Source organism: Chlorocebus sabaeus, chromosome 28 (assembly GCF_047675955.1).
Source record: "Chlorocebus sabaeus isolate Y175 chromosome 28, mChlSab1.0.hap1, whole genome shotgun sequence".
Lineage (NCBI taxonomy): Eukaryota > Metazoa > Chordata > Mammalia > Primates > Cercopithecidae > Chlorocebus > Chlorocebus sabaeus.
The window spans coordinates 16,579,391-16,601,255 of NC_132931.1; the positions used below are offsets into that span (position 1 = coordinate 16,579,391).

A 21,865-nucleotide genomic window follows, 5' to 3' on the forward strand; every position below is an offset into this window, starting at 1 on the left:
GGCCGGGCACAGTGGTGCATGCTTGTAATCCCAGCACTTTGGAGGCCAAGGCGGGAAGATCACTTGAGGCCAGGAGTTCAAGACCAGCCTGAGCAACATAGCAGGACCCTGACTCTACAAAAAGCATATATATATGGCATATATATATGCTTTTATATATATATAAAGTATATACATATATATACACACACACACTAAAAAATGAGGTTTTTTAGACGGAGTCTCACTCTGTTGCTCAAGCTGGAGTATAGTGGTGCGATCACAGCTGTCACTTCCACCTGCGAGACTCAAGCGATTCTCCTGCCTCAGCCTCCCAAGTAGTTGGGATTACAGGGACAGGTCGTAGGGAGCCGAGATTGTGCCATACCACTGCACTCCAGGGCGACAGACAGAGACCCCATCCCCTTAAAAATGTTTTCTTACAATATTTTTTGGGGGATGGAGTCTTGCTCTGTCACCCAGGCTGGAGCGACACAATCTCGGCTCAATCTCGGTGGTACGGCATAATCTCGGCTTTCTGCGACCTCTGCCTCCCGAGTTCAAGAGAGTCTCCTGCCTCAGCGTCTTGAGTAGCTGGGATTACAGGCATGTGCCATCACACCTGGCTGATTTTTGTATTTTTAGTAGAGATGGGGTTTCACCATATTGACCAAACTGGTCTTGAACTCCTGACCTCAGGTGATGCACCTGCCTCGGCCTCCCAAAGTGTGGTGATTACAGGCGTGAGTGTCTGTGTCCAGCTGTTTCTTCAGAATAAATTTCTAATAATTACATTTTTGGGTAATGGGTGGGGGTTGTAGAAAATTGCACATTGATTACTGAAACACAGATACACATACTCATTAAGAAAAACAGTCAGTCGTGGTGGTTCACCCCTGTAATCTCAAGGTTTTGGGAGGCTGAGGCAGGCAGATTGCTTGAACCCAAGAGTTTGAGACCAGCCTGGGCAATACAGTGAGATCCTCGTCTCTACCAAAACATTTAAAAATCAGCTGGGCATGTGACACACCTATAGTCCCAGCTTCTCGGGAGGATCACCGGAGCTTGGGAGTCCAAGGCTACATTGAGTCGTGATTGCATCGCTGCGTTCCAGCCTGGGTGACAGAGTGAAACCCCGTCTCAAAAAACAAAAATCCAAGTCAGGCCTCACAAGAGTGAGTCCCTATGACATTTCCAAGGTAAGGGCTTTGCTCTGATAATGGGGACCCTTCAGAGAAGGTTTTCTCCCACCTGTGCCCGTGAGGGGTGGGGTGTGGGGTGGTCCCAGCAGTTGATCAGGAGCTCCTGGACAAGCGTGGCCTCTCACATCCTCTCTCCCCACCCCGACGTCTGCCTTCACAGGTGTCTGCTTTCCCACAACAGCAAAGAAGAACCATGGCCCAGGTGAGTGTGGCATTTCTTTCTACTGTGCTTTTTCAGCAGGGATTTCGGATGCTCATAAGAATGTGACTAAATAAAGGCTGGGCGTGGTGGCTCACACTGGCAATCCCAGCACTGTGGGAGGCCAAAGTGAGCAGATCACCTGAGGTCAGGAGTTCGAGACTAGCCTGGCCAACGTGGTGAAATTGCATTGCAGCCTGGGTGACAGTGAGACTCTGTCTCAAAAAAAAAAAAAAAAAAATCTGATAAAATGCACACAGAAGTCAGGATCAGTGAAAACAGGAAGGAAGGAAGATCACAGCTGTGGGAAGGACAGGGTAGAGAGACTGCAGAGGCTGCTGCAGTTGTGAGATGCCTTGTAAATTTTTGAGACAAGAGTCTCTCACTCCATCATCTAGGCTGGAGTACAGTGGCATCATCTCTGCCTCCTGGGTTCAAGCAATTCTCCTGCCTCAGCCTCCTTACAGGCACCTGCCACCACACCCAGCTAATTTTTGTAGTTTTAGTAAAGATGAGGTTTCACCATGTTGGCCAGGCTGGTCTCAAACTCCCGGCCTCAAGTGATCCACCCACCTTGGCCTCCCAAAGTACTGGGATTAGAGGTGTGAGCCACTGCGCCCAGCCTAATGCCTGTTAAATTTGTATCTGACATTCCTGTCACTTGAAAAAGGCAGGCAGATTCCATCTAATATACGACTTGTGTTGTCTGTTTTGGACAACCGTGTCTACTTCTCAGGAGAAATACGGCTCTTTCAGGCATTTAAAGATATATTTGATCTTTGTATGCGAGATGTAGCAGACCCATCCTCAATAACAACCACCTTGAAAGAAACACCACAGCAAATCTCCTGCAAGTTTTCTTCCCCTCTGGGTAAACAGCAGGTATTATGCCAAAGCTGCCGTCTGTGGTTCTGCTTGTTTGGTTTGAGGATGCAGAACACTCAGGCCTACAGAGACAGCCTCGTGTGGCGCCAAGTGACCTGGATGTAACACTGCATTACCTAGAGGAACGAATGAATGAACTGCGTGTTCTTGAAATGGCCTGCCCTGTCTACCGCCACACCCCCCGGAACGTGCCTGATCTGGTCTGAAATTGCTTGCCATGATGGTGTTTAAATTAAAAAAACTTTTTTGAGATGGAGTCTGGCTCTGTCACCCAGGCTGGAGTGCAGTGGCATGATCTTGGCTCACTTGCAACCTCCACTTCCCGGGTTCAAGTGATTCTCCTGCCTCAGCCTCCCGAGTAGCTGGGAATATAGGCATGGACCACCATGCCCAGCTAGTTTTTGTTTTTTTAGAGATGGAGTTTCATCGTATTAGCCAGGCTGGTCTCAAACTCCTGACCTCAGGTGATCCGCCCCCTTGGCTGCTAGCTCTCTTTGCATGTGGGTGACATCAGTGTTTTCCATCAGTCTGGAAGCTTTCTCCTTCTTCCGCTCTTCACCCCGGGTTCTAGGAATGTGTGAGTGTGGAGTGCACTGGTCAGAAGTTCTAATTCAAGTTCTAATCTTGAAGTTGTAAGAGCCAGAAATCCAACTAGAAGTAGGTTAGGATTAAAAAAAACAAAAAGTAATTCTAGAACTTTGGGAAGCGGAGGCAGGAGGATTGCTTGAGGCCAGGAGTTCAAGACCAGCCTTGGTAATGTGGCAAGACCCCATCTCTACAAAAAATACAAAAATTAGCCAGGCGTGGTGGCACATGCCTGTATTCGCAGCTGCACGGGAGGCTAAGGTGGGAGGATCACTTGAGCTTAGGAGGTTGAGGCTGCAGTGAGCTGTGATCATGTCTTTGGACTCCAGCCCGGGTGACAGACGGAGAGCCTGTCTCCAAAAAAACAAAACAAAAAAAAAAAATCTATAAGGCAGCACGCAAGCCCTGGGAAGAGCAGGTGTGCAGTCGGGCTCCAGAGGCATCTGGCAACCCAGGTATCGCCAGGAATCTTTCTTGTTCCCTGTTCTCTGCTTCTGTAACTTTCTTCTCAGGCTGACTTTGTCTATGTGGCCAGAAATAGCGTAGCCACAGCTCGTCTCCTCACAGCTGCACGTTCTGCCGCGGTGAGGGACTGAGCCTCCTTTCACTGATCCAGTTTGAAAGCTCTCTGGGGAGGATTCCATTGGTCCAGCCTGGCTCAGGTGTATTAGGCCCTCTGTCCGGGCAGCTGTGCACAGGGCAGGAAGGGGTTGGTCTCAGAGGAAGATGAGGCCTCGTGAACTTTACCACTGTCCACTCCAGGAAGGAAAACGCTCACAGAGCCTGGGTTTCTTTGTGCTTTGTGAAGCCAGGGATGTCTGGGTGTTTCACACCAGAAATATCTCAGAGCAGTGGAAGAGGCTAGAACAAGGTGGCGAGCCACACCTGCCCTGTGAACTTGCTGTCTTCCTTGGAAGCACTTTTTTTTTTTGAGGTGGAGTCTGCACTTAGGCTGCAGTGCAGTGGCGAGATCTCAGCTCGCTGCAACCTCTGCCTCCTGGGTTCACGCCATTCTCCTGCCTCACCCTCCTGAGTAGCTGGGACTACAGGCGCCCGCCACCACGCCCAGCTAATTTTTTTGTATTTTTAGTAGAGACGGGATTTCACTGTGTTAGCCAGGCTGGTCTTGATCTCCTGACGTTGTGATCTGCCTGCCTGGGCCTCCCAAAGTGCTGGGATTACAAGCGGGAGCCACTGCGCCCAGACGGAAGCCACTGTTTTAGAGGAAGCCAAGTGCCACTGGGAATGACTCCCTGTTAGGACAATCTGGGCACTGAAGATGACAATGACCCGTTTCAACGCTGTCTGTCCAGCACTTTTGTGGTCTGTGCTTTTCACATGTTATTTCATGTATACACCCATGAGAGGCATATCTATAGAAGTTATATATTTACATGGCATTATATATTTATATAGAAATCATATATGAATAAATTACATAGAAATTACAAAGATATATGTATTAACTATGTAGACGTTGTATATGTATAAAAACTAGACATTGTGTATATATAGACATATGTGAACTACATTATATATATGTATGTATGTACATATACTACATAGACATCTGACATGATAGCTCATGCGTGTAATCCCAGCACTTTGGGAGGCTGAGGTAGACAGACCACCTGAGGTCAGGAGTTTGAGACCAGCCTGGCCTCATGGCAAAACCCTGTCTCTACTAAAAATGCATAAATTAGCTGGGTGTGTGCCTGTAATCCCAGTTACTTGGGTGGCTGAGGCAGGAGAATCACTTGAACTTAGGTGGCGGAGGTTGCAGTGAGCCGATACTGCACCACTGCACTCCAGCCTGGGCAACACAGTGAGACCCCATCTCAAAAAAAAAAACAAAAAACAAAACCAGTCACTGGCTTCAGCAGCCTTTAGCCCTTGGTGATAAGTTTTCTAGAGATCGGAGTGTGGAAGAGAACCCAGGCTCCTCAGGGTGATTGGAGAGCTGGGCTTCTTTGTGGATTGCCTCTCCCCCTCCCACATAGCTCCCGGTCCCTGCTGCTGCCCCCGGGCTGTGCCCTGCTTCCTGCCCCTCCTCTGCACATGCTTGTCCCACCGTTGGGGACACTTTGGGTCACCCATTTGCCTGTGAGCATCCCTCACCACCCCAGCAGCCTGTGTCCGGGGCGCCCACTGCAGCCCTTTCTACCCAGCATCCCCCCTTTAGCTCCGCTGCAGTGACAAAAGCACCCCAACCCTCTTTTTTTTTTTTTGAGGCAGACTCTTGCTCTGTCGTCCAGGCTGGGGTGCGGTGGCGCGATCTCAGCTCACTGCAAGCTCTGCCTCCCGGGTTCAAGTGTTTCTCCTGCCTTCTGAGTAGCTGGGATTACAGGTGCCCGGCACCATGCCCAGCTAATTCTTTTGTATTTTTAGTAGAGATGGGGTTTTACCATGTTGGCCAGGCTGGTCTTGAACTCTTGCCCTCAAGTGATCCACCTGCCTCGGCTTCCCAAAGTGCTGGAATTACAAATGTGAGCCAACCTGCCTGGCCTCAAATTATCTAAACTTTCATTAAACAACATAGTGAGACCCCACCTCTACAAAAAATTTAAATAAAATTAGCTGGGTGTGGTGGCACATGCCTGTAATCCCAGCTACTTGGGAGGCGAGAGGGTCACTTAAACCCAGGAGGTAGAGGCTGCAGCAAGCCATGATCACACCACTGTACTCCAGCCTGGACAGAGACAGACCCTGTCTCAAAAAGATCTAAGGCCAGGGGCAGTGGCTCACACCTCTAATCCCAGCACTTTGGGAGGCTGAGGCGGGCGGATCACCTGAGGTCAGGAGTTCGAGACCAGCCTGACCAAGGGGGAGAAACCCTGTGTCTACTAAAAATACAAAATTAGCCAGGCGTAGTGGCACATGCCTGTAATCCCAGCTACTCACGAGGCTGAGGCAGGAGAATCGCTTGAACCCGGGAGACAGAGGTTGCAGTGAGCCAAGATTGCACCACTGCACTCCAGCCTGGGTGACAAGAGCAAAACACACTCCAAAAAAAAAAAAAAAAACAAACTCTGTATGTGTGTGTATATATATATCTATATATAATATATAGATATAATAGATAATATATATGTATTTTATATATATATATATATATATACACCTCTTATGTTTTCTTCTAAAAGGTATAAATTAAAAATGTTTAAATGGGGGTCTTTAATTCATGGAGAGAGGGGATGGGAGGGGTGGAGGAGGCCAAGCCCTGTGCTGCATCTGTGGAATCCCTTCTCTGCATTTCTCTTGCTGTTTTAATGTTGAGCATAGCTTACATTGAGGATTAGAATCCTGCGCTAATTTAGCTCCTGCTATCCTCTCGTCTGGCGCCTCCCACCTTTTTTCCACATCAGATCATCTGTAGTTCCCCTCCTTGAATACTGTGAGGTGGGAGTCCCCATTTCCTACGGGGGGGGAAAAAACCAGCCCCTTCTACCCGCTGCTGGCGCACTCTCTCCCTCTCCTGCACACACCTTACACCCTGCATTTTCGTTCTCTTTGTGGCTCCTACCAGACTTTTCCGTGCCTCCTTTGCCCATGCCAGGCCTCTTGCTAGGAATATCCTTCAGACATCAGATCACTCTGTTTATCTTTCATGATTCTGCTCGCCCGTGACCTCCTAGGAAGCTTCACTTGACAGTACGTTGGATCTGGCTGCTGTCTTCCTTGTGTCCATTCTGTATGTAACCACATGTCTACCACCGCCTACAGTGTAGTCTTACGGTACAGCTCTCTTCATGTGTTCATCTGCAGCAACACTTCTAAGCACCTTTAGAACAGGAACGATTTTGTGTTTAGCCCTTGACCCCAAGCACCTGGTAGAACACTGACAGCGTGCCAGGTCCTTGAAAGGTGCTTGATCATTGAAGGAATGAATGGAGATCCAGTAGTGAGATTTTTTTGAGATGGAGTCTTATTCTGTTGTACAGCCTGGAGTACAAGGGCAGGATCTCAGCTCACTGCAACCTATGCCTCCTGGGTTGAAGCGATTCTCCTGCCTGAGCTTCCCTAGTAGCTGGGATTACAGGCACCCACCAGCACGTCCAGCTAATCTGCTTTTTGTAGAGACGGGGTTTCACCATGTTGGCCAGGCTGGTCTCAAACTCCTAACTTCAAGCAATCCGCCCATCTCAGCCCTGCAAAGTGCCGGGATGACGGGCGTGAGCCACTGTACCCGGCCGAGATATTTTTTCTTATATATTTTTTCTCTTCCACAAAGTGTAGTACAAAGTTAGGGGCGTGCTCAGCTTCCTACCTAACAGGGGGAGAGCTGACCTCAGAAGGTAGTAAGAGCAATCTCCTCTATGCCTTTGCCATGGTACCCAGTGCCAGCCACTCCACATTCATCAGCCACGTGCTGTTCCAGGGGTCACTGTCATTCAGGGACGTGGCTGTGGGCTTCACCCAGAAAGAGTGGCAGCAGCTGGACCTGGAGCGGAGGACCCTGTACCGGATGTGATGCTGGAGAACTACAGCCACCTGCTCTCTCTGGGTGAGGAAGACTTCCCTGTGGTCCTCGGGTTACATGAACTCTTTTCCTTAGTTGTGTAAAACTGGGGAACTGCTCACACACTAAAAGTGCTAGGCTGGGCATGGTGGCTCATGCCTGTGATCCCAGCATTTCAGGAGGCCAAGGTGGGAGGATTGCTTGAGCCACAGGTGCAAGACCCGATCTATACAAATTAAAAAATGAGCCAGGCATGGTGGCATGTGCCTGCAGTCCCAGATACTTGTGAGTCTCAAATGGAAGGATCACTTGAGGCCCGAGTTCAAGACTAGCCTGGGCAACATAGCAAAGCCCCATCTCTATTAAAAAATTAAATTAGTTGAGGGTGGTGATGCATGCCTGTAATCCCAGCTACTTGGGAGGCTGAGACGGGAGGATCATTTGAGTGCAGGAGGTTGAGGCTGCAGTGAACTGTGATTGTGCCATTGCACTCCAGCCTGGGCAACAGAGCAAGACCCTGTGTCAAAAATAAAAGTGCTTGGCCTTGGGTTTCAGTGGTCAAAGAGTCTCGATCCCACCTGGGGTCCTTGTGAAGTTACCGGCCAAGCGAAACAGCTCTTCTGTGGCTGAGACGTCCACCGTTTGTTTTGCAGGCTGAACTGTCTGCTTGCTTGGAAGGCCCAGCTGGCTCAGCACAAATCCTTTAACTGTTTCTCCTGAACAGGGTGTCAAGTCAGCAAACCAGCTGTGATCTCCAGTTTGGAGCAGGGGAAGGAGCCATGGATGGAGGAGGAAGAGATAAGGACGTGGAGCTTCCCAGGTGAGTGAGTGGCCTGCAGGGGGCCGCGGGATGAGGCTTCTGGAAGTCTACAAAGCAGAACCCATGGATGTTCTCGTTTTTTTTTTTTTTTTTTTTGAGATGGAGTCTTAGTCGCCCAGGCTGGAGTGCAGTGGTGCAATCTCAGCTCACTGCAACCTCTGCCTTCCAGGTTCAAACCATTCTCCTGCTTCAGCCTCCTGAGTAGCAGGGATTACAGGCGTGTGCCACCATGCCTGACTAATTTTGTATTTTTAGTTGAGACTGGGTTTCACCATGTTGGTCAGGCTGGTTTCAAACTCCTGACCTCAGGTGATCCACCTGCCTTAGCCTCCCAAAGTGCTGGGATTACTGGCGTGAGCCATGACACCCTGCCGGATGTCCTCTTGTTTCAGGCAACTATTCTTAAAAGCCTGGGATCTTGGCTGGGCACGGTGGCTCGCGCCTGTAATCCCCGCACTTTGGGAGGCCAAGGCGGGCGGATCATGAGGTTAGGAGATTGAGACCATCCTGGCTAACACAGTGAAACCCCGTCTCTACTAAAAATTAGCCGGGTGTGGTGGCACACATCTGTAGTCCCAGCTACTCGGGAGGCTGAGGCAGGAGAATCCCTTGAACCTGGGAAGCAGAGGTTGCAGTGAGCCGAGATTGCGCCACTGTGCTCCAGCCTGGTGACAGAGCGAGACTCATCTCAAAAAAATAAAAAAATAAAAAAAAAGCCTGGCATCTTTGCAAGCAGCTGTGGACATTTGGCCCTAAACCCTGAGATGCCTTAGTGATCCTGCCACCTGCACACATAACTACACGATTCCTTTCCTGTCCCCGGATTTTAGAGAAAGGCATATTCTATTTTTTTTTTCTTTTTTTGAGACAGTCTGGCTGTTGCCCAGGCTGGAGTACAGTGGTACGATCTCGGCTCACTGCAACCTCCGCCTCCCAGGTTCAAGCTGTTCTGCTTCAGCCTCCTGAGTAGCTGGGATTACAAGCACATGCCACCATCATGCTCAGCTAATTTTTTTTTTTTTTAAAGTGTAGATGGGGTTTCACTATGTTAGCCAGGCTGGTCTTGAACCTCTGACCTCAGATGACCCTCCCACCTCTGTCTCCCAAGGTGCTGGGATTACAGGCATGAGCCACCGCACCTGGCCTTCTTTTTTCTTGTTTTTGAGAGAGGGTCTTGCTTTGTTACCCAGACTGGAATGCAATGGATTGTGACTGTAGCTCACTGCAGCCTCCAACTCCCGGACTCAAGCAATCCTCTTACTTCAGCCTCCTGAGTAGCTGCTACTTCAGACACATGCCATCACACTGAGCTCATTTTGTTTTTTTTCATTTTTGTAGAGATGGGGTCTCCCTATGTTGTCCAGGATGGTCTCAAACTCCGGGGCTCGCACGATCCTCCTGCCTTAGCCTCCCAAGTAGGTGGAACTACAGGCATGAGCCAGATGCCTGACCGTCTATTTTCCTTTGTCCTTTGATTCTGCTCTGCTGTCCCCACTAAGACCTCGATTGCTAAGTCTTCCGGTAGAATCTTCAGTATTTTCCCTGTGGTTATAAAACAGGCTTTCTCCTGTGTTCAGAGATTCATTCATCTGCCCTTTGTTAAAACAGCTGTTATTTTGTACCATTTGTTGTTCTTTTCATCTTTTTCTTTCACTGTGAAATGCCTCAAAAACATATTTGCTACACGTATAATTTAGTCCCCATTCTCTTCTTCACACCCACAAACTGGTGAAAGCCATTCCTGTCCTTTAGTGTACTTAATGACTTTATTTATTTTTGAGATGGATTCTCCCTCTGTTGCCCAGACTGGAGTGTAGTGGTGCGATCTCGGCTCATTGCAACCTCCGCCTCCCGAGTAGCTGGGACTACAGGTGCGCACCACCACACCTGGCTAAGTTTTGTATTTTTAGTAGAGATGTCATTTCACTGTGTTGGCCAGGATGGTCTCGATCTCCTGACTTCGTGACCTGCCTGCCTCGGCCTCCTAAAGTGCTGGGATGACAGACGTGAGCCCCTGCGCCTGGCCAACTTGATGAGTTTAAATCACTGCTGTCTCCCTCCCAGCTCACCTTCGCGTGGCATTGTTTCATGCTGATCACCAAGTTTCTTCTGTAGAAAATGAAGGGGCTGGGTTATTTGGAGCTGGCAGCATCTTTTCTATTAAACGCTCATTCAGGGGCCAGGCATGGTGGTTCACGCCTGTAATCCCAGCACTTGGAGAGGCTGAGGCAGGTAGATCATATGAGGTTAGGACTTCGAGACCAGCCTGGCCAACATGGTGAAATCCCGTTTCTACTAAAAATACAGAAATTAGCCGGATATGGTGGCATGTGCCTGTAGTCTCATCTAATCAGGGGGCTGAGGAGGGAGGTTCACTTGAGCCCAGGAGGTTGAGGCTACAATGAGCTGTGGATCCTTCAGCCTGGGCAACAGAGCGTGACCCCATCTCAGAGAAACAAAAATCGAAGGTCAGCTAGCACCAGTAATAGAATCAGAAGTAACTAAACCCTCCAGGCATGGCAGCTGTCACCTATAGTCCCAGCACTTTGGGAGGCTGAGGCTGGAGGATTGCTTGAGTCTAGGAGGTCGAGGTTGCAGTGAGCTATGATCACACCACTGCACTCCAGCCTGGGTGAGACCCTGTCTCTTTAAAAAAAAAAAAGAAAGAAAGAAAGAAACTTGGCTTATCTTCCACATTTTTTAGTAGAGATGGGGTCTCACGATGTTGCCCGGGATTGTGTTGAACTCCTGGGCTCAAGCGATCCTCCCACCCCGGCCTCTTAAAGTGCTGGGATTACAAGTGTGAGTCACTGTGCCTGGCCGATCTTAGAGGTTAGTGTCAGCTTTGTCTACGTCTTGCATCTGGTTACTCTACTATCCAGCCTGGTGTATGACCTTTTATATGACTTTTACATTCTTCTTTCAAGGCCGTGTAATACGGCTCCATTCTGCCTAATGGGCTGTACTCAGTATAACCCCACGGGGAGAAGAGCTGTTATTTCATTTGTCCATGTTTCTTCAAGAAGCTCTGGGGGACACTCCTTTAATCCCTCTTTGGATCAGGACAAGGATTCTTTGTCAAGCATTTGTTAAGGACATTGCTAATTAATTGATGATCCACACCGAAATTACTTGGGGAACTTTAAAAATACCCCTGGCTGGGTCTCACCCTAGAAAGCTGATGGAGATGAACAGGTGGTCTTCACCTCAGAAATTCAGCAGTTCGGCTGGGTGCGGTGGCTCACACCTGTAATCCCAGCACTTTGGGAGGCCGAGGCAGGCAGATCACAAGGTCAGGAGATCGAGATCATTCTGGCTAACACGGTGAAACCCCGTCTCTACTAAAAAATAAAAATAAATTTTAAAAATTAGCCGGGCGTGGTGGTGGGTGCCTGTAGTCTCAGCTACCCGGGAGGCTGAGGCAGGAGAATGGTGTGAACCTGGGAGGCGGAGCTTGCAGTGAACCAAAATCGCGCTACTGGACTGCAGCCTGGGCAACAGAGTGAGACTCCATCTCAAAAAAAAAAAAAAGAAAAAAAGAAAAAAAAATTCAGCAGTTCAGCTCAGGAACCTTTTTTTTTTTTTTTTTTTTGAGACAGAGTTTCACTCTTGTTGCCCAGGCTGGAGTGCAGTGGTGTGCTTTCAGCTCACTGCAACCTCCGCCTCCCAGGTTCACACGATTCTCCTGCCTCAGCCTCCCGAGTAGCTGGGATTATAGGCACGTGCCACCACACCCGGCTAATTTTTTTGTATTTTTAGTAGAGATGGGGTTTCTCCATGTTGGTCAGGCTGGTCTCAAACTCCTGACCTCAGGTGATCCGCCTGCCTCAGCCTTCCAAAGTGCTGGGATTATAGGCGTGAGCCACCGCGCCTGGTCAGGAACTTTTTTTTTTTTTTTTTTTTTTTTTTTTTTGAGAGACAGTCTTTCTCTGTAGCCCAGGCTGGAGTGCAGTGGCACAGTCGTGGCTCACTGCAACCTCTGCCTCCCAGGATCAAGCAGTTCTACTGCCTTAGTCTCCCAAGTAACTGAGATTACAGGCATGCGCCACCATGCCTGGCTAATTTTTGTATTTTTAGTAGAGATGGGGTTTCACCATGTTGACCAGGTTGGTCTCAGACTCCTGACCCCAGGTGATCTGCCCACCTTGGCTTCCCAAAGTGCTGGGATTACAGGCGTGAGCCACTGCACCTGGCCATGAAATTTTTTTTTTTTTTGAGAGCGAGTCTTTCTCTGTCACCCAGGCTGGAGTGCAGTGGCACAGTCGTGGCTCACTGCAACCTCTGCCTCCCGGGATCAAGCAGTTCTGCCTTAGTCTCCCAAGTAACTGAGATTATAGGCATGCGCCACCATGCCTGGCTAATTTTTGTATTTTTAGTAGAGATGGGGTTTCACCATGTTGACCAGGTTGAGTCTTAGACTCCTGACCCCAGGTGATCTGCCCACCTTGGCTTCCCAAATTGCTGGGATTACAGGTGTGAGCCACTGCACATAGCCGGGAACTTCTAAACAGAGGACTGACACCCTTGAGTTGGACATGAGCCTCAGAGATGAGGCAGCAGGTAGCGTCTTTGGTTTAAAATGTAAATGAAGATACACCAGGTGTGGTGGCTCATGCCTGTAATCTCAGCATTTGGAGAGGCTGAGGCAAAAGAATCGCTTGAGGCCAGGAGTTCGAGACTAGCCTGGGCAACATAGTGAAACTCCATCTCTACAAAAAAAGAAACTAGGCATGAGCCACCGTGCCTGCCTAATTTTTATAATCCCAGCTAATTGGGAGGCCAAGGCAGGAGGATCACCTGAGGCCAGAAGCTCAAGACAAGCCTGGGCAACATAGTGAGACCCCCATATCTACAAAAACAGTTTTAAAAACTAGCTGGACGTGGTGGCATGCACCTGTAGTCCCAGCTACTTGGGAGGCTGAGGTGGGAGGATCGCTGGAGCCCAGGAGTTTGAGGCTGCAGTGAGCCATGATTGTACCCCCATTCTCCAGCATGCATGACGGAGTGAGACCGTGTCCCCAAAACAAAAACAAAGTGGTAATACAGGCATCAGGAGACAGCAGGGAGTCTGACTCTCAGTCCAGGATGGCTTGTGTGGACTCTAGTATTCTTCTGTTGGACATCTTAAAGATCCATAGGTCCATGTGAGGATAAGTCACTGCAGAAAATGCCTCTAGCTCCAAGATAATTCCTTTAATAATAAAGATCTCATGGCCGGGCACAGTGGCTCATGCCTGTGATCCCAGCACTTTGGAATGTCGAGGTGGGTGAATCACCTGAGGCCAGGAGTTCGAGACCAGCCTAACCAACACAGTGAAACCCTGTCTCTACTAAAAATACAAAAAATTAGCTGGACATGGTGGTGGGTGCCTGTAATCCCAGCTACTCAGGAGGCTGAGGCAGGAGAATCGCTTGAGCCCAGGAGGCTGAGGTTGCAGTGAGCTGAGATCGCACCACTGCTCTCCAGCCTGGACAATGGTGTAAGACTCCAAAAAAAAAAAAAAAAAAAAAAAAGCTGTCTTAAATCTCTTTAGGGGTGATCATGTTCCACACGCCTGCAGCATCTGGGGAGAAGGCTGGGAGGCTCTCCTGCTCCAGGGCTACGGCTTTTGTGTTTCAGTTTCCCTGACACCAGCCTTAAGAAACCACAGAGAAGGATGGAAATGGTATGAAGAAGAGACTCTTCCTCTTTCCCAAGACTCCTGAAGCCATTGGTGGCTTCCTTCGTGGTGCGCCTCACTGGCATAGACATAATTCTTCCCAATCAGCCTTGACCGGCGTGCACGTTTGCCAGCCGGGAGGTTAGGTAGGCAGAGGCTACCTGCACTGACCATGCCTCTGAGGTTCCTGGCTCCTAAATGGTCCCTTCAGGAGGTATTTGTTTTTGAGACAGGGCTTTGCTCTGTCACCCAGGCTGGAGTACAGTCCTGCAATCACAGCTCACTGCAGCCTCCACCTCCTGGGCTCGTGATCCTCCCGCCTCAGCCTCCCATGTAGCTGGGACTACAGGCACACAGCATTACACCTGGCCAATTTTTGTAGAGGTGGGGTTTCACCGTATTACCCAGGCTGGTCTCAACCTCCTGGGCTCAAGATCCTCCTGCCTTGGCCTCCCAAAGTGCTCCAGTGCGCCGAGCCCAACAACATTTTTGATCATCACGTAGGGGAGTGGGGTGGAGGGTGCCACTGGCATCCAGTGAATAGAGAAAGATTCAGGGTGTGGCTGAGCATTTTATAATGCATGGGACATCCCTCAACAGCAAAGAACCATCCAGCACAAGACATCAACAGACGCAGCAGCGCTAGGCTGGTGTTGGATTGGCGGTCCTTGCGTGCCATACTTACGTTTACATCCAGTAGGTGTTGGGGAGGCTTAGATGGCTCTGAAATGGTGAGATTCCCCTCAGTGGGGGAAATCTCAGGACAGATACTGCTTGGCACCCAGCATCAGGCGAAATCCACCTGGTGACCCATCCCCGGCGTCCTCTGGCTGACCATGCATTGCAGGGCTTGCTGCATGTCCCGGTTCCACAGCATGTAGGTGGCTGGTACAGCAGCGGGGTGACGACGTAGATGAGCGAGACCAGCTTGTCCTCCTCAAGGGAACGGCTGCTCAGGGGCCTGGCATACATGGCCGTGGCACAGCCGTAGTGGAGCACGGCCATGGTGAGGTGGGACGCCACCGTGTTGAAGGCCTTGCGGCGGCCTGTGACCCTCCCAACGCCCAGGACGACCACCAGCACCCGGGTGTGGGAGGCAGGATGAGGAGCAGGGGCAGCAGCGGCAGGCAGGCCACCAGGAGGACGCGCTCCTGCAGGCCCCGGGACCCACAGGCCAGCACCAGCATGGCCGGGAGGTCACAGAAGACGTGGTTGACCAGGCTGCCATGGCAGAAGGCCAGCTGGAAGATGGCCGTGGTGAGGCCCAGGGACAGGACACAGCCACCCGCGCAGCAGGCAGCCAGCAGGCCCCAGCAGACGTCTGCGGTCATGAGCTGAGGGTAGTAGAGCGGGCAACAGATGGCCAGGTAGCGGTCGAGGGCCATGGCAGCCAGCAGCAGGCACTCGGAGCCCCCCAGGGCCACAAAGAGGCCCATCTGGACAGCGCAGGTGGAGGGGGCAGGAGGACGCCAGCCAGCATGCGTGGCGTGAGCACCAGCGTGTAGGCTGCCTCCACCACGGACGCTGCCCCCAGGAAGAAGTACATTGGCGAGTGCAGGGCAAGGTCCACCAGGGCCGGGCCCAGGATCAGAAGGTTCCCCACCAGGGTGGCCAGGTAGAGCGGCAAGAGGAGGGCGAAGAGCAGCACACGGAGCAGCCCAGGATCACGAACTCCCGCAGGGCTGTCTCGTTGGACTCAGGCCAGCAGCTCGTGTTGGGGTCTGTGGCAGGGACAGGAGTGCAGGCTGGAAAGGTGTCACCGTAACACCTCCCTCCCAGACACCTGCATGCCTTTTGCTTGTCCTAGCCCCAGAACCACATGCCCAGCCTTCTGAGGCCACCCCTTGCTTCTCACTCTGACGCCACATTCCCTCAGGAACCCAGAATCCTCCCCTCCATCAGTCCTGGGCATCCCTCACTTCCCACCGTCCAATGTCCCCCGGAAATTCAGATGGCCGGAGCTACTGTGCTGTACCCTGCATGCTTCCAGGCACCCAGGGGTCTCCTTCAGACCTGGCCACCCGCCCTCCCCATTCTACCCCACCTCGTCCATACCTAGGGAGCCAGGCATCCTGGTTTCCAGCCCACAGTGAGGAGGAAGAGCTGCACCCGGCGGGGAAGAAGGACTGGAGGGAGTCCGGGTTCTCCCGGGTGATCTCTGCGTGGAGTGGGCTTGGTTCTGAGCGGCAGGAAGGACCAGTCCTGCAGATAGAGCCACATGGGTGAAGCCTCAGGAGCAGCGGGAGAATCCTGTGTGCACAGAGGCCACCTGACCCCCTGCACGCCTCCCGGCCCCGTGCTGATAAAACAGCGCATCTTCTCTCCTGTCCCCCGACGGGTGCTTTACGATTCCCTTTTCTTCCCCTTTGCTGGATTCAGGACAAACCCATTGCAATCCTGGGTTCATCATTTCTCCCTCAGTCGCAGAGAAAATAACTACCAGGGAGGAGCATCCATCCTCTCTGGTGGAGGGCAGCCACCTCATGAGGAAGAGCAGCCTTCATGAGTCAGAGCACCTGCTGCCATGGTCGTGAGGAGAATTCCAGTCCTTCCTCTTAGATGCAGAATCATATATCATCATCACTACTGAGACTGGGTCTTGCTCCGTTGCCCAGGCTGGAGGGCAGTGGTATGATCTTGGCTCACTGCAATCTCCAGCTCCTGGGTTCAAGCAATCCTCCCATCTCAGTCCCCGAAATAGTTGGGACCACAGGTGTACACCACCTCATCTGGCTCATTTTTCTATTTTTTATTTTTTGAGATAGTGTCTCACATCACTCTGTCGCCCAGGCTGGAGTGCAGTGGTGCAGTCTCAGCTCACTGCAGCCTCTGCCTCCCAGGTTCAAGCGATTCTCCTGCCTCAGCCTCCCGAGTAGCAGGGACTACAGGCATGTGCCACCATGCCCAGCTAATTTTTGTATTTTTAGTAGAGACGGGGTTTCACTGTGTTGGCCAGGCTGGTCTCAAACTCCTGACCTCAGGTGATCCGCCTGCCTCAGCCTTCCAAAGTGCTGGGATTACAGGCATGAACCACTGTGCCTGGCCTAGTTTTTCTATTTTTTTTTTGTTGAGACAGGGTTTTGCCATGTTACCCAGGCTGGTCTTGAACTCCTGGACTCAAGTGATGGTCTGCCTCGGCTTCCCAAAGTGCTGGGATTACAGAGGTGGACTACTGCACCCTACCTTTTTTTTTTTTTTTTTTTTTGAGACAGGGTCTCACTCTGTTAACTAGGTTGGAGTGTGGTGGTGTGATCACAGCTCACTGCAGCCTCAACCTCCCAGACTGAGGCAGTCCTCCTCCCTCAGCCCCCAAGTAACTGAGACCATGGGTGCATGCCACCACACCTGGCTATTTTTTTTTTTTTACTTATTTGTAGAAAAAGGGTCTCCTTATATTGCTCAGGCTGGTCTCAAGTGATCCTTGTGCCTCAGCCTCCCAAAAGTGCTGGGATTACAGGTGTGAGCCACCACAGCCAGCGCGTATGTTTAAAAAGTTTTAAAAACTTTACATTTTTTAAAATTTCAAGACTTTAAAATTTTTTTAATTTTAAAAAATTTAAGCATTTTTAAAATTTAAAGAAACTAAAAAATTTTTTAATTAAAATCTTAAACATTTTTAATTTTAGAAAAACTTTAAATTTTTTTAAGTTAAAAAAAAAGTTTTTTGTAGAGATGGGGTCTAGCTGTGTTACCCAGGCTGGTCTCAAGCTGTGGACTTCAAGTGAAACTCCTGCCTCAGCCTCTTAAGTAGCTGGGACTACAGGTGCGTGCCACAATGCTCAGTTAATTTTATTTATTTTATTTGTGTAGAGATGGGAGTCTTGCTATGGTGCCCAGGCTGGTCTCAAACTCCTGGGCTCAAGTGAGCCTTAGCCTCCCCAAATGCTGGGATTACAGACGTGAGCCACCACACCCAGCCCAGAACCGTATTTTCCACTGCCTCCTGAACACTTTCACCAACCCTTCCAACTCAACCTGTCCCGAGTTCAATGTGTTATTTGTAACCCAAGCCTCCCCCATCTTTCTGGGAATGGAGCTGGCCCAGTGCCAAAATCAGGAAGCTTCATTCTAGATTAATTCTCTCTCCTGCACCCTCGAATGCAACTGGGCACCACAGACGTACCTCCACCTTGGAAGTTCTTCTCTTTCCCCTGAGTCCTGTTTTCTCTTTCCTTTCTGAGAAAGAGTCTCGTTCTGTCGCCCAGGCTGGAGTGCAGTGGCGAGATCTCTGCTCACTGCAACCTCCGCCTCCCTGGTTCAAGCAATTCTCCTGCCTCGGCTTTCTGAGTAGCAGGGATTACAGACGTGTGCCACCACACCTGGCTAATTTTTGGATTTTTAGTAGAGAAAAGATCTCACCCTATTGGCCCGGCTGGTCTCGAACTCCTGACCTCAAGTGATCCGCCCGTCTCGGCCTCCCAAAGTGAACCACCGGGCCTGGCCATGTCTTTCTCTTTCCTAACAGATCCTCCCTGATCTTCCAGTTGCAGCCAACTTCTGAATCACTTTTCCATGCCACCAATTGGAACGGCCCTTCGGAGCCACAGGTATCAATTCTTTGCTTAACAATCCCTCTCGACCATCAGGGTCGAGTCCACACTCCTTAGCATGGCACGCGTGTTTTTTTTTTTTTTGAGACAGAGTTTCACTCTTGTGGCCCAGGCTGGAGTGCAGTGACGCAATCTCAGCTCACTGCAACCTCCGCCTCCTGGGTTCAAGCAATTCTTCTGCCTCAGCCTCCCAAATAGTTGGAATTACGGGTGCCCGTCACCATGCTTGGCTAATTTTTGTATTTTTAGTAGAGATGGGGTTTCGCCATATTGGGCAGGCTGGTCTTGAACTCCTGACCTCAGGTGATCTACCCACCTTGGCCGCCCAAAGGCACTTGGGGTCATTCACAAGGTCATGCCCCACATCATCTTTTGTTCCCTTCCCCTGTGCAACACGTACCCGGGTTGGAGTGAGGGACTCACATCCTGGATACACCGTGACTTTGCTCAAGCTGTTCTCGTTTCCTGGATTTACCCACCTGGAAAAGTTCTAGTCGTCCTCCAAGGCTGCATGCATACGCCACATCCTGGGTGACAACCCCTGTTCCCCAGGCAGGCTCGGTGCCACCCTCTAATCCCACTGTCATTTAGGCAACTCCACTAAACTCAGTTTCCTGCAATCAAAGATTTGAATTGTGTTTATCTGTGTTGTTTGCTGAATTATCCTAAGTGAAGGAATGGCCGGGCGCGGTGGCTCATGCCTGTAATCCCAGCACTTTGGGAGACCGAGGTGGGCAGATCACAAGGTCAGGAGTTGGAGACCAGCCTGGTCAACATGGTGAAACCCCGTCTATACTAAAAATACAAAAATTAGCCAGGCATAGTGGCGGGGACCTGTAATCCCAGCTACTCAGGAGGCTGAGGCAGAAGAATCACTTGAACCTGGGAGGTGGAGGTTGCAGTGGGCCGAGATCGCGCCACTGTGCTCCAGCCTGGGCGACAGAGTGAGACTCCGTCTCAAAATACATAAGTGAAGGAATTAGTTATGCTATCCTTATTTCTCCCTAACGTGTGCCTCCTCTCAATGTCCCCCTGACTTGGGGTTCTGTCCCTGGAACCTCAGAGAGCCAGAGGCTCCAGCCTTGTGCTGCAGTCAATTGCTCCAAATTCTGTTGGATCCTCCCCTAAAAATGCCCCTTGGCATTTGCCATCAGTTACCATCAATCTCAGATGAGGTACCTGCAATAAATCAGCTTCATGGTCAATACTGCCTCAAATTACTAGAATCACGTCCATCTGCACACCCAGCCAAAGGTCAACCACCCAGTCTTCCTCTGATTCACTCAACTGAGGCACATCCTTCTCCTCCGCCTCTGTTTCTTCATATACCCCAATCCTTGAGACTTTATATTCCTTTAAAGATGCCTTAAAGAATTAAAGGTAGATCTACCATTCGATCCAGCAATCCTACTCCTGAGTATCTACCCAGAGGAAAAGACATCATTATATGAAAAAGACACACATATTTATAGCAGCACAATTTGAAATTGCAAAAATATGGAACCAGCCCAAATTCCCATCAATCAACGAGTAAAGAAAATGTGTGTGTGTGTATACATATACATACACACACATATGCATATATACATATATGCATATATACATACACACACATACATATACATATATATATCACAGAATACTACTCAGCCATAAAAAGGAAAGAAAGAATGGCATTTGCAGCAACCTGGATGGAGATGGAGACCATTCTTCTAAGTGAAGTAACTCAGGAATGGAAAACCAAACATCGTATGTTCTCACTTATAAGTGGGAGCTAAGCTATGAGGATGCAAAGGCATAAGAATGATACAATGGGCTGGGCATTGTGGCTCACGCCTGTAATCCCAGCTCTTTGGTAGGCTGAGGCCGGCGGATCAAAAGGTCAAGAGATCGAGACCATCCTGGCCAACATGGTGAAACCTTGTCTGTACTAAAAATACAAAACTTAGCTGGGCATGGTGGCACGTGCCTGTAGTCCCAGCTACTCAAGAGGTTGAGGCAGGAGAATTGCTTGAACCCAGGAGGCAGAGGTTGTGGTGAACAGAGATCACGCCACTGCACTCCAGCCTGGCAACAGAGCAAGCAAGACTCTGTCTCAAAGGGGAAAAAAAAAGTCTCAAATGGTTGCTAATTTTTTTTTTTTTTTTTTGAGACGAAGTCTCGCTCTGTTGCCCAGGCTGGAGTGCAGTGGTGCGATCTCAGCTCACTGCAAGCTCCGCCTCCCATGTTCACACCATTCTCCTGCCTCAGCCTCCCAAGTAGCTAGGACTAAAGGCTCCCACCACCACGCCTGGCTAAGTTTTTATATTTTTAGTAGAGATGGGGTTTCACCGTGTTAGCCAAGATGGTCTCCATCTCCTGACCTCGTGATCCGCCCACCTCGGCCTCCCAAAGTGCTGGGATTACAGGCATGAGCCACCACGCCTGGCCTTTTTTTTTTTTTTTTTTGAGATAGAGTCTTGCACTGTCATGCAGGAGTATAGTGGCGCAACCTCAGCTCACTGCAATCTCTGCCTTCTGGGTTCACACCATTCTCCTGCCTCAGCCTCCCAAGTAGCTGGGACTACAGGCGCCCGCCACCACGCCCGGCTAGTTTTTTGTATTTTCAGTCGAGGCGGGGTTTCACCGTGTTAGCCAGGATGGTCTCAATCTCCTGACCCTGTGATCCGCCCACCTCGGCCTCCCAAAGTGCTGGGATTACAGGCGTGAGCCACTGCGCCCGGCCTAAATTGCTGGTTTTTACAGCTACTGTGGGTAAAGGCTGTTGGGTTTTTTTTTTGAGATGGAAGGATCTCACCCCCCCATTGCTCAGATTAAAGTACAGTGGCATGATCATGACTCACTGCAGCCCCGACTTCCCGGGTTCACGCAATCCTCCCACCTCAGCCTCCCAAGTACCTGAGACTACAGGCCTGTGCCACCACGCCTAACTAATTTTTGTATTTTTTATAGACATGGGGTCTCGCCATCTTGCCCAGGCTGGTCTTAAACTCCTGGGCCTAAGCAATTTGCCCACCTTGGCCTCCCAAAGTGCCGAGATTACAAGTGCGTGTCTGGCCAAGTCTGTTGGATTTTAAGGCTATCACAGAGCTGAGAAGAATGAAATGGGAAGGTCATATGTCACAAAGCTCATTGGTCGTGTGAAAGGAAATTAAATCTTGGGACCCCAGGCTGGGCATGGCGGTTCACACCTGTCACTCTAACACTTTTGGATTTATCTGCCAGGTAACCTGAGGTCAGGAGTTCGTGACCAGCCTGGCCAACATGGTGAAACCCCATCTCTGCTAAAAATACAAAAATTAGCTGGGTGCGGTGGTGCGTGCCTGTAATCCCAGCTACTCAGGAGGCTGAACCAGGAGAACTGCTTGAACCCAGGAGGCAGAGGTTGCAGTGAGCCAAGATTGTGCCACTGCACTCCAGGTTGGGCGACAGAGTGAGACTCCATCTCAAAAAAAAAAAAAAAAAAAAAATAGGCCGGGCGTGGTGGTTCACACCTGTAATCCCAGCACTTTGGGAGGCCGAGATG

The 21,865-nt window shown here is 50.2% G+C and overlaps 1 protein-coding gene across 2 annotated transcripts in view; it reads left to right on the forward strand.

Annotated features, from left to right (window-relative positions):
• LOC140710627 (zinc finger protein 585B-like) overlaps positions 1-11,576 on the forward strand; it is a 32,973-nt gene extending 21,397 nt beyond the window's left edge. For both annotated transcript variants that reach the window (XR_012091729.1, XM_073012841.1), the window contains exons 3-6: positions 1,342-1,383; positions 7,229-7,354; positions 8,034-8,129; positions 9,468-11,576. Coding sequence is in view for 1 of the 2 variants with exons in the window: in XM_073012841.1 (XP_072868942.1) it covers positions 1,342-1,383; positions 7,229-7,321 (135 nt within the window). In the remaining variant the exon portion in view is untranslated. The remainder of the gene's footprint in view (positions 1-1,341; positions 1,384-7,228; positions 7,355-8,033; positions 8,130-9,467) is intronic.
• The last annotated feature ends 10,289 nt before the right edge of the window (positions 11,577-21,865 follow it).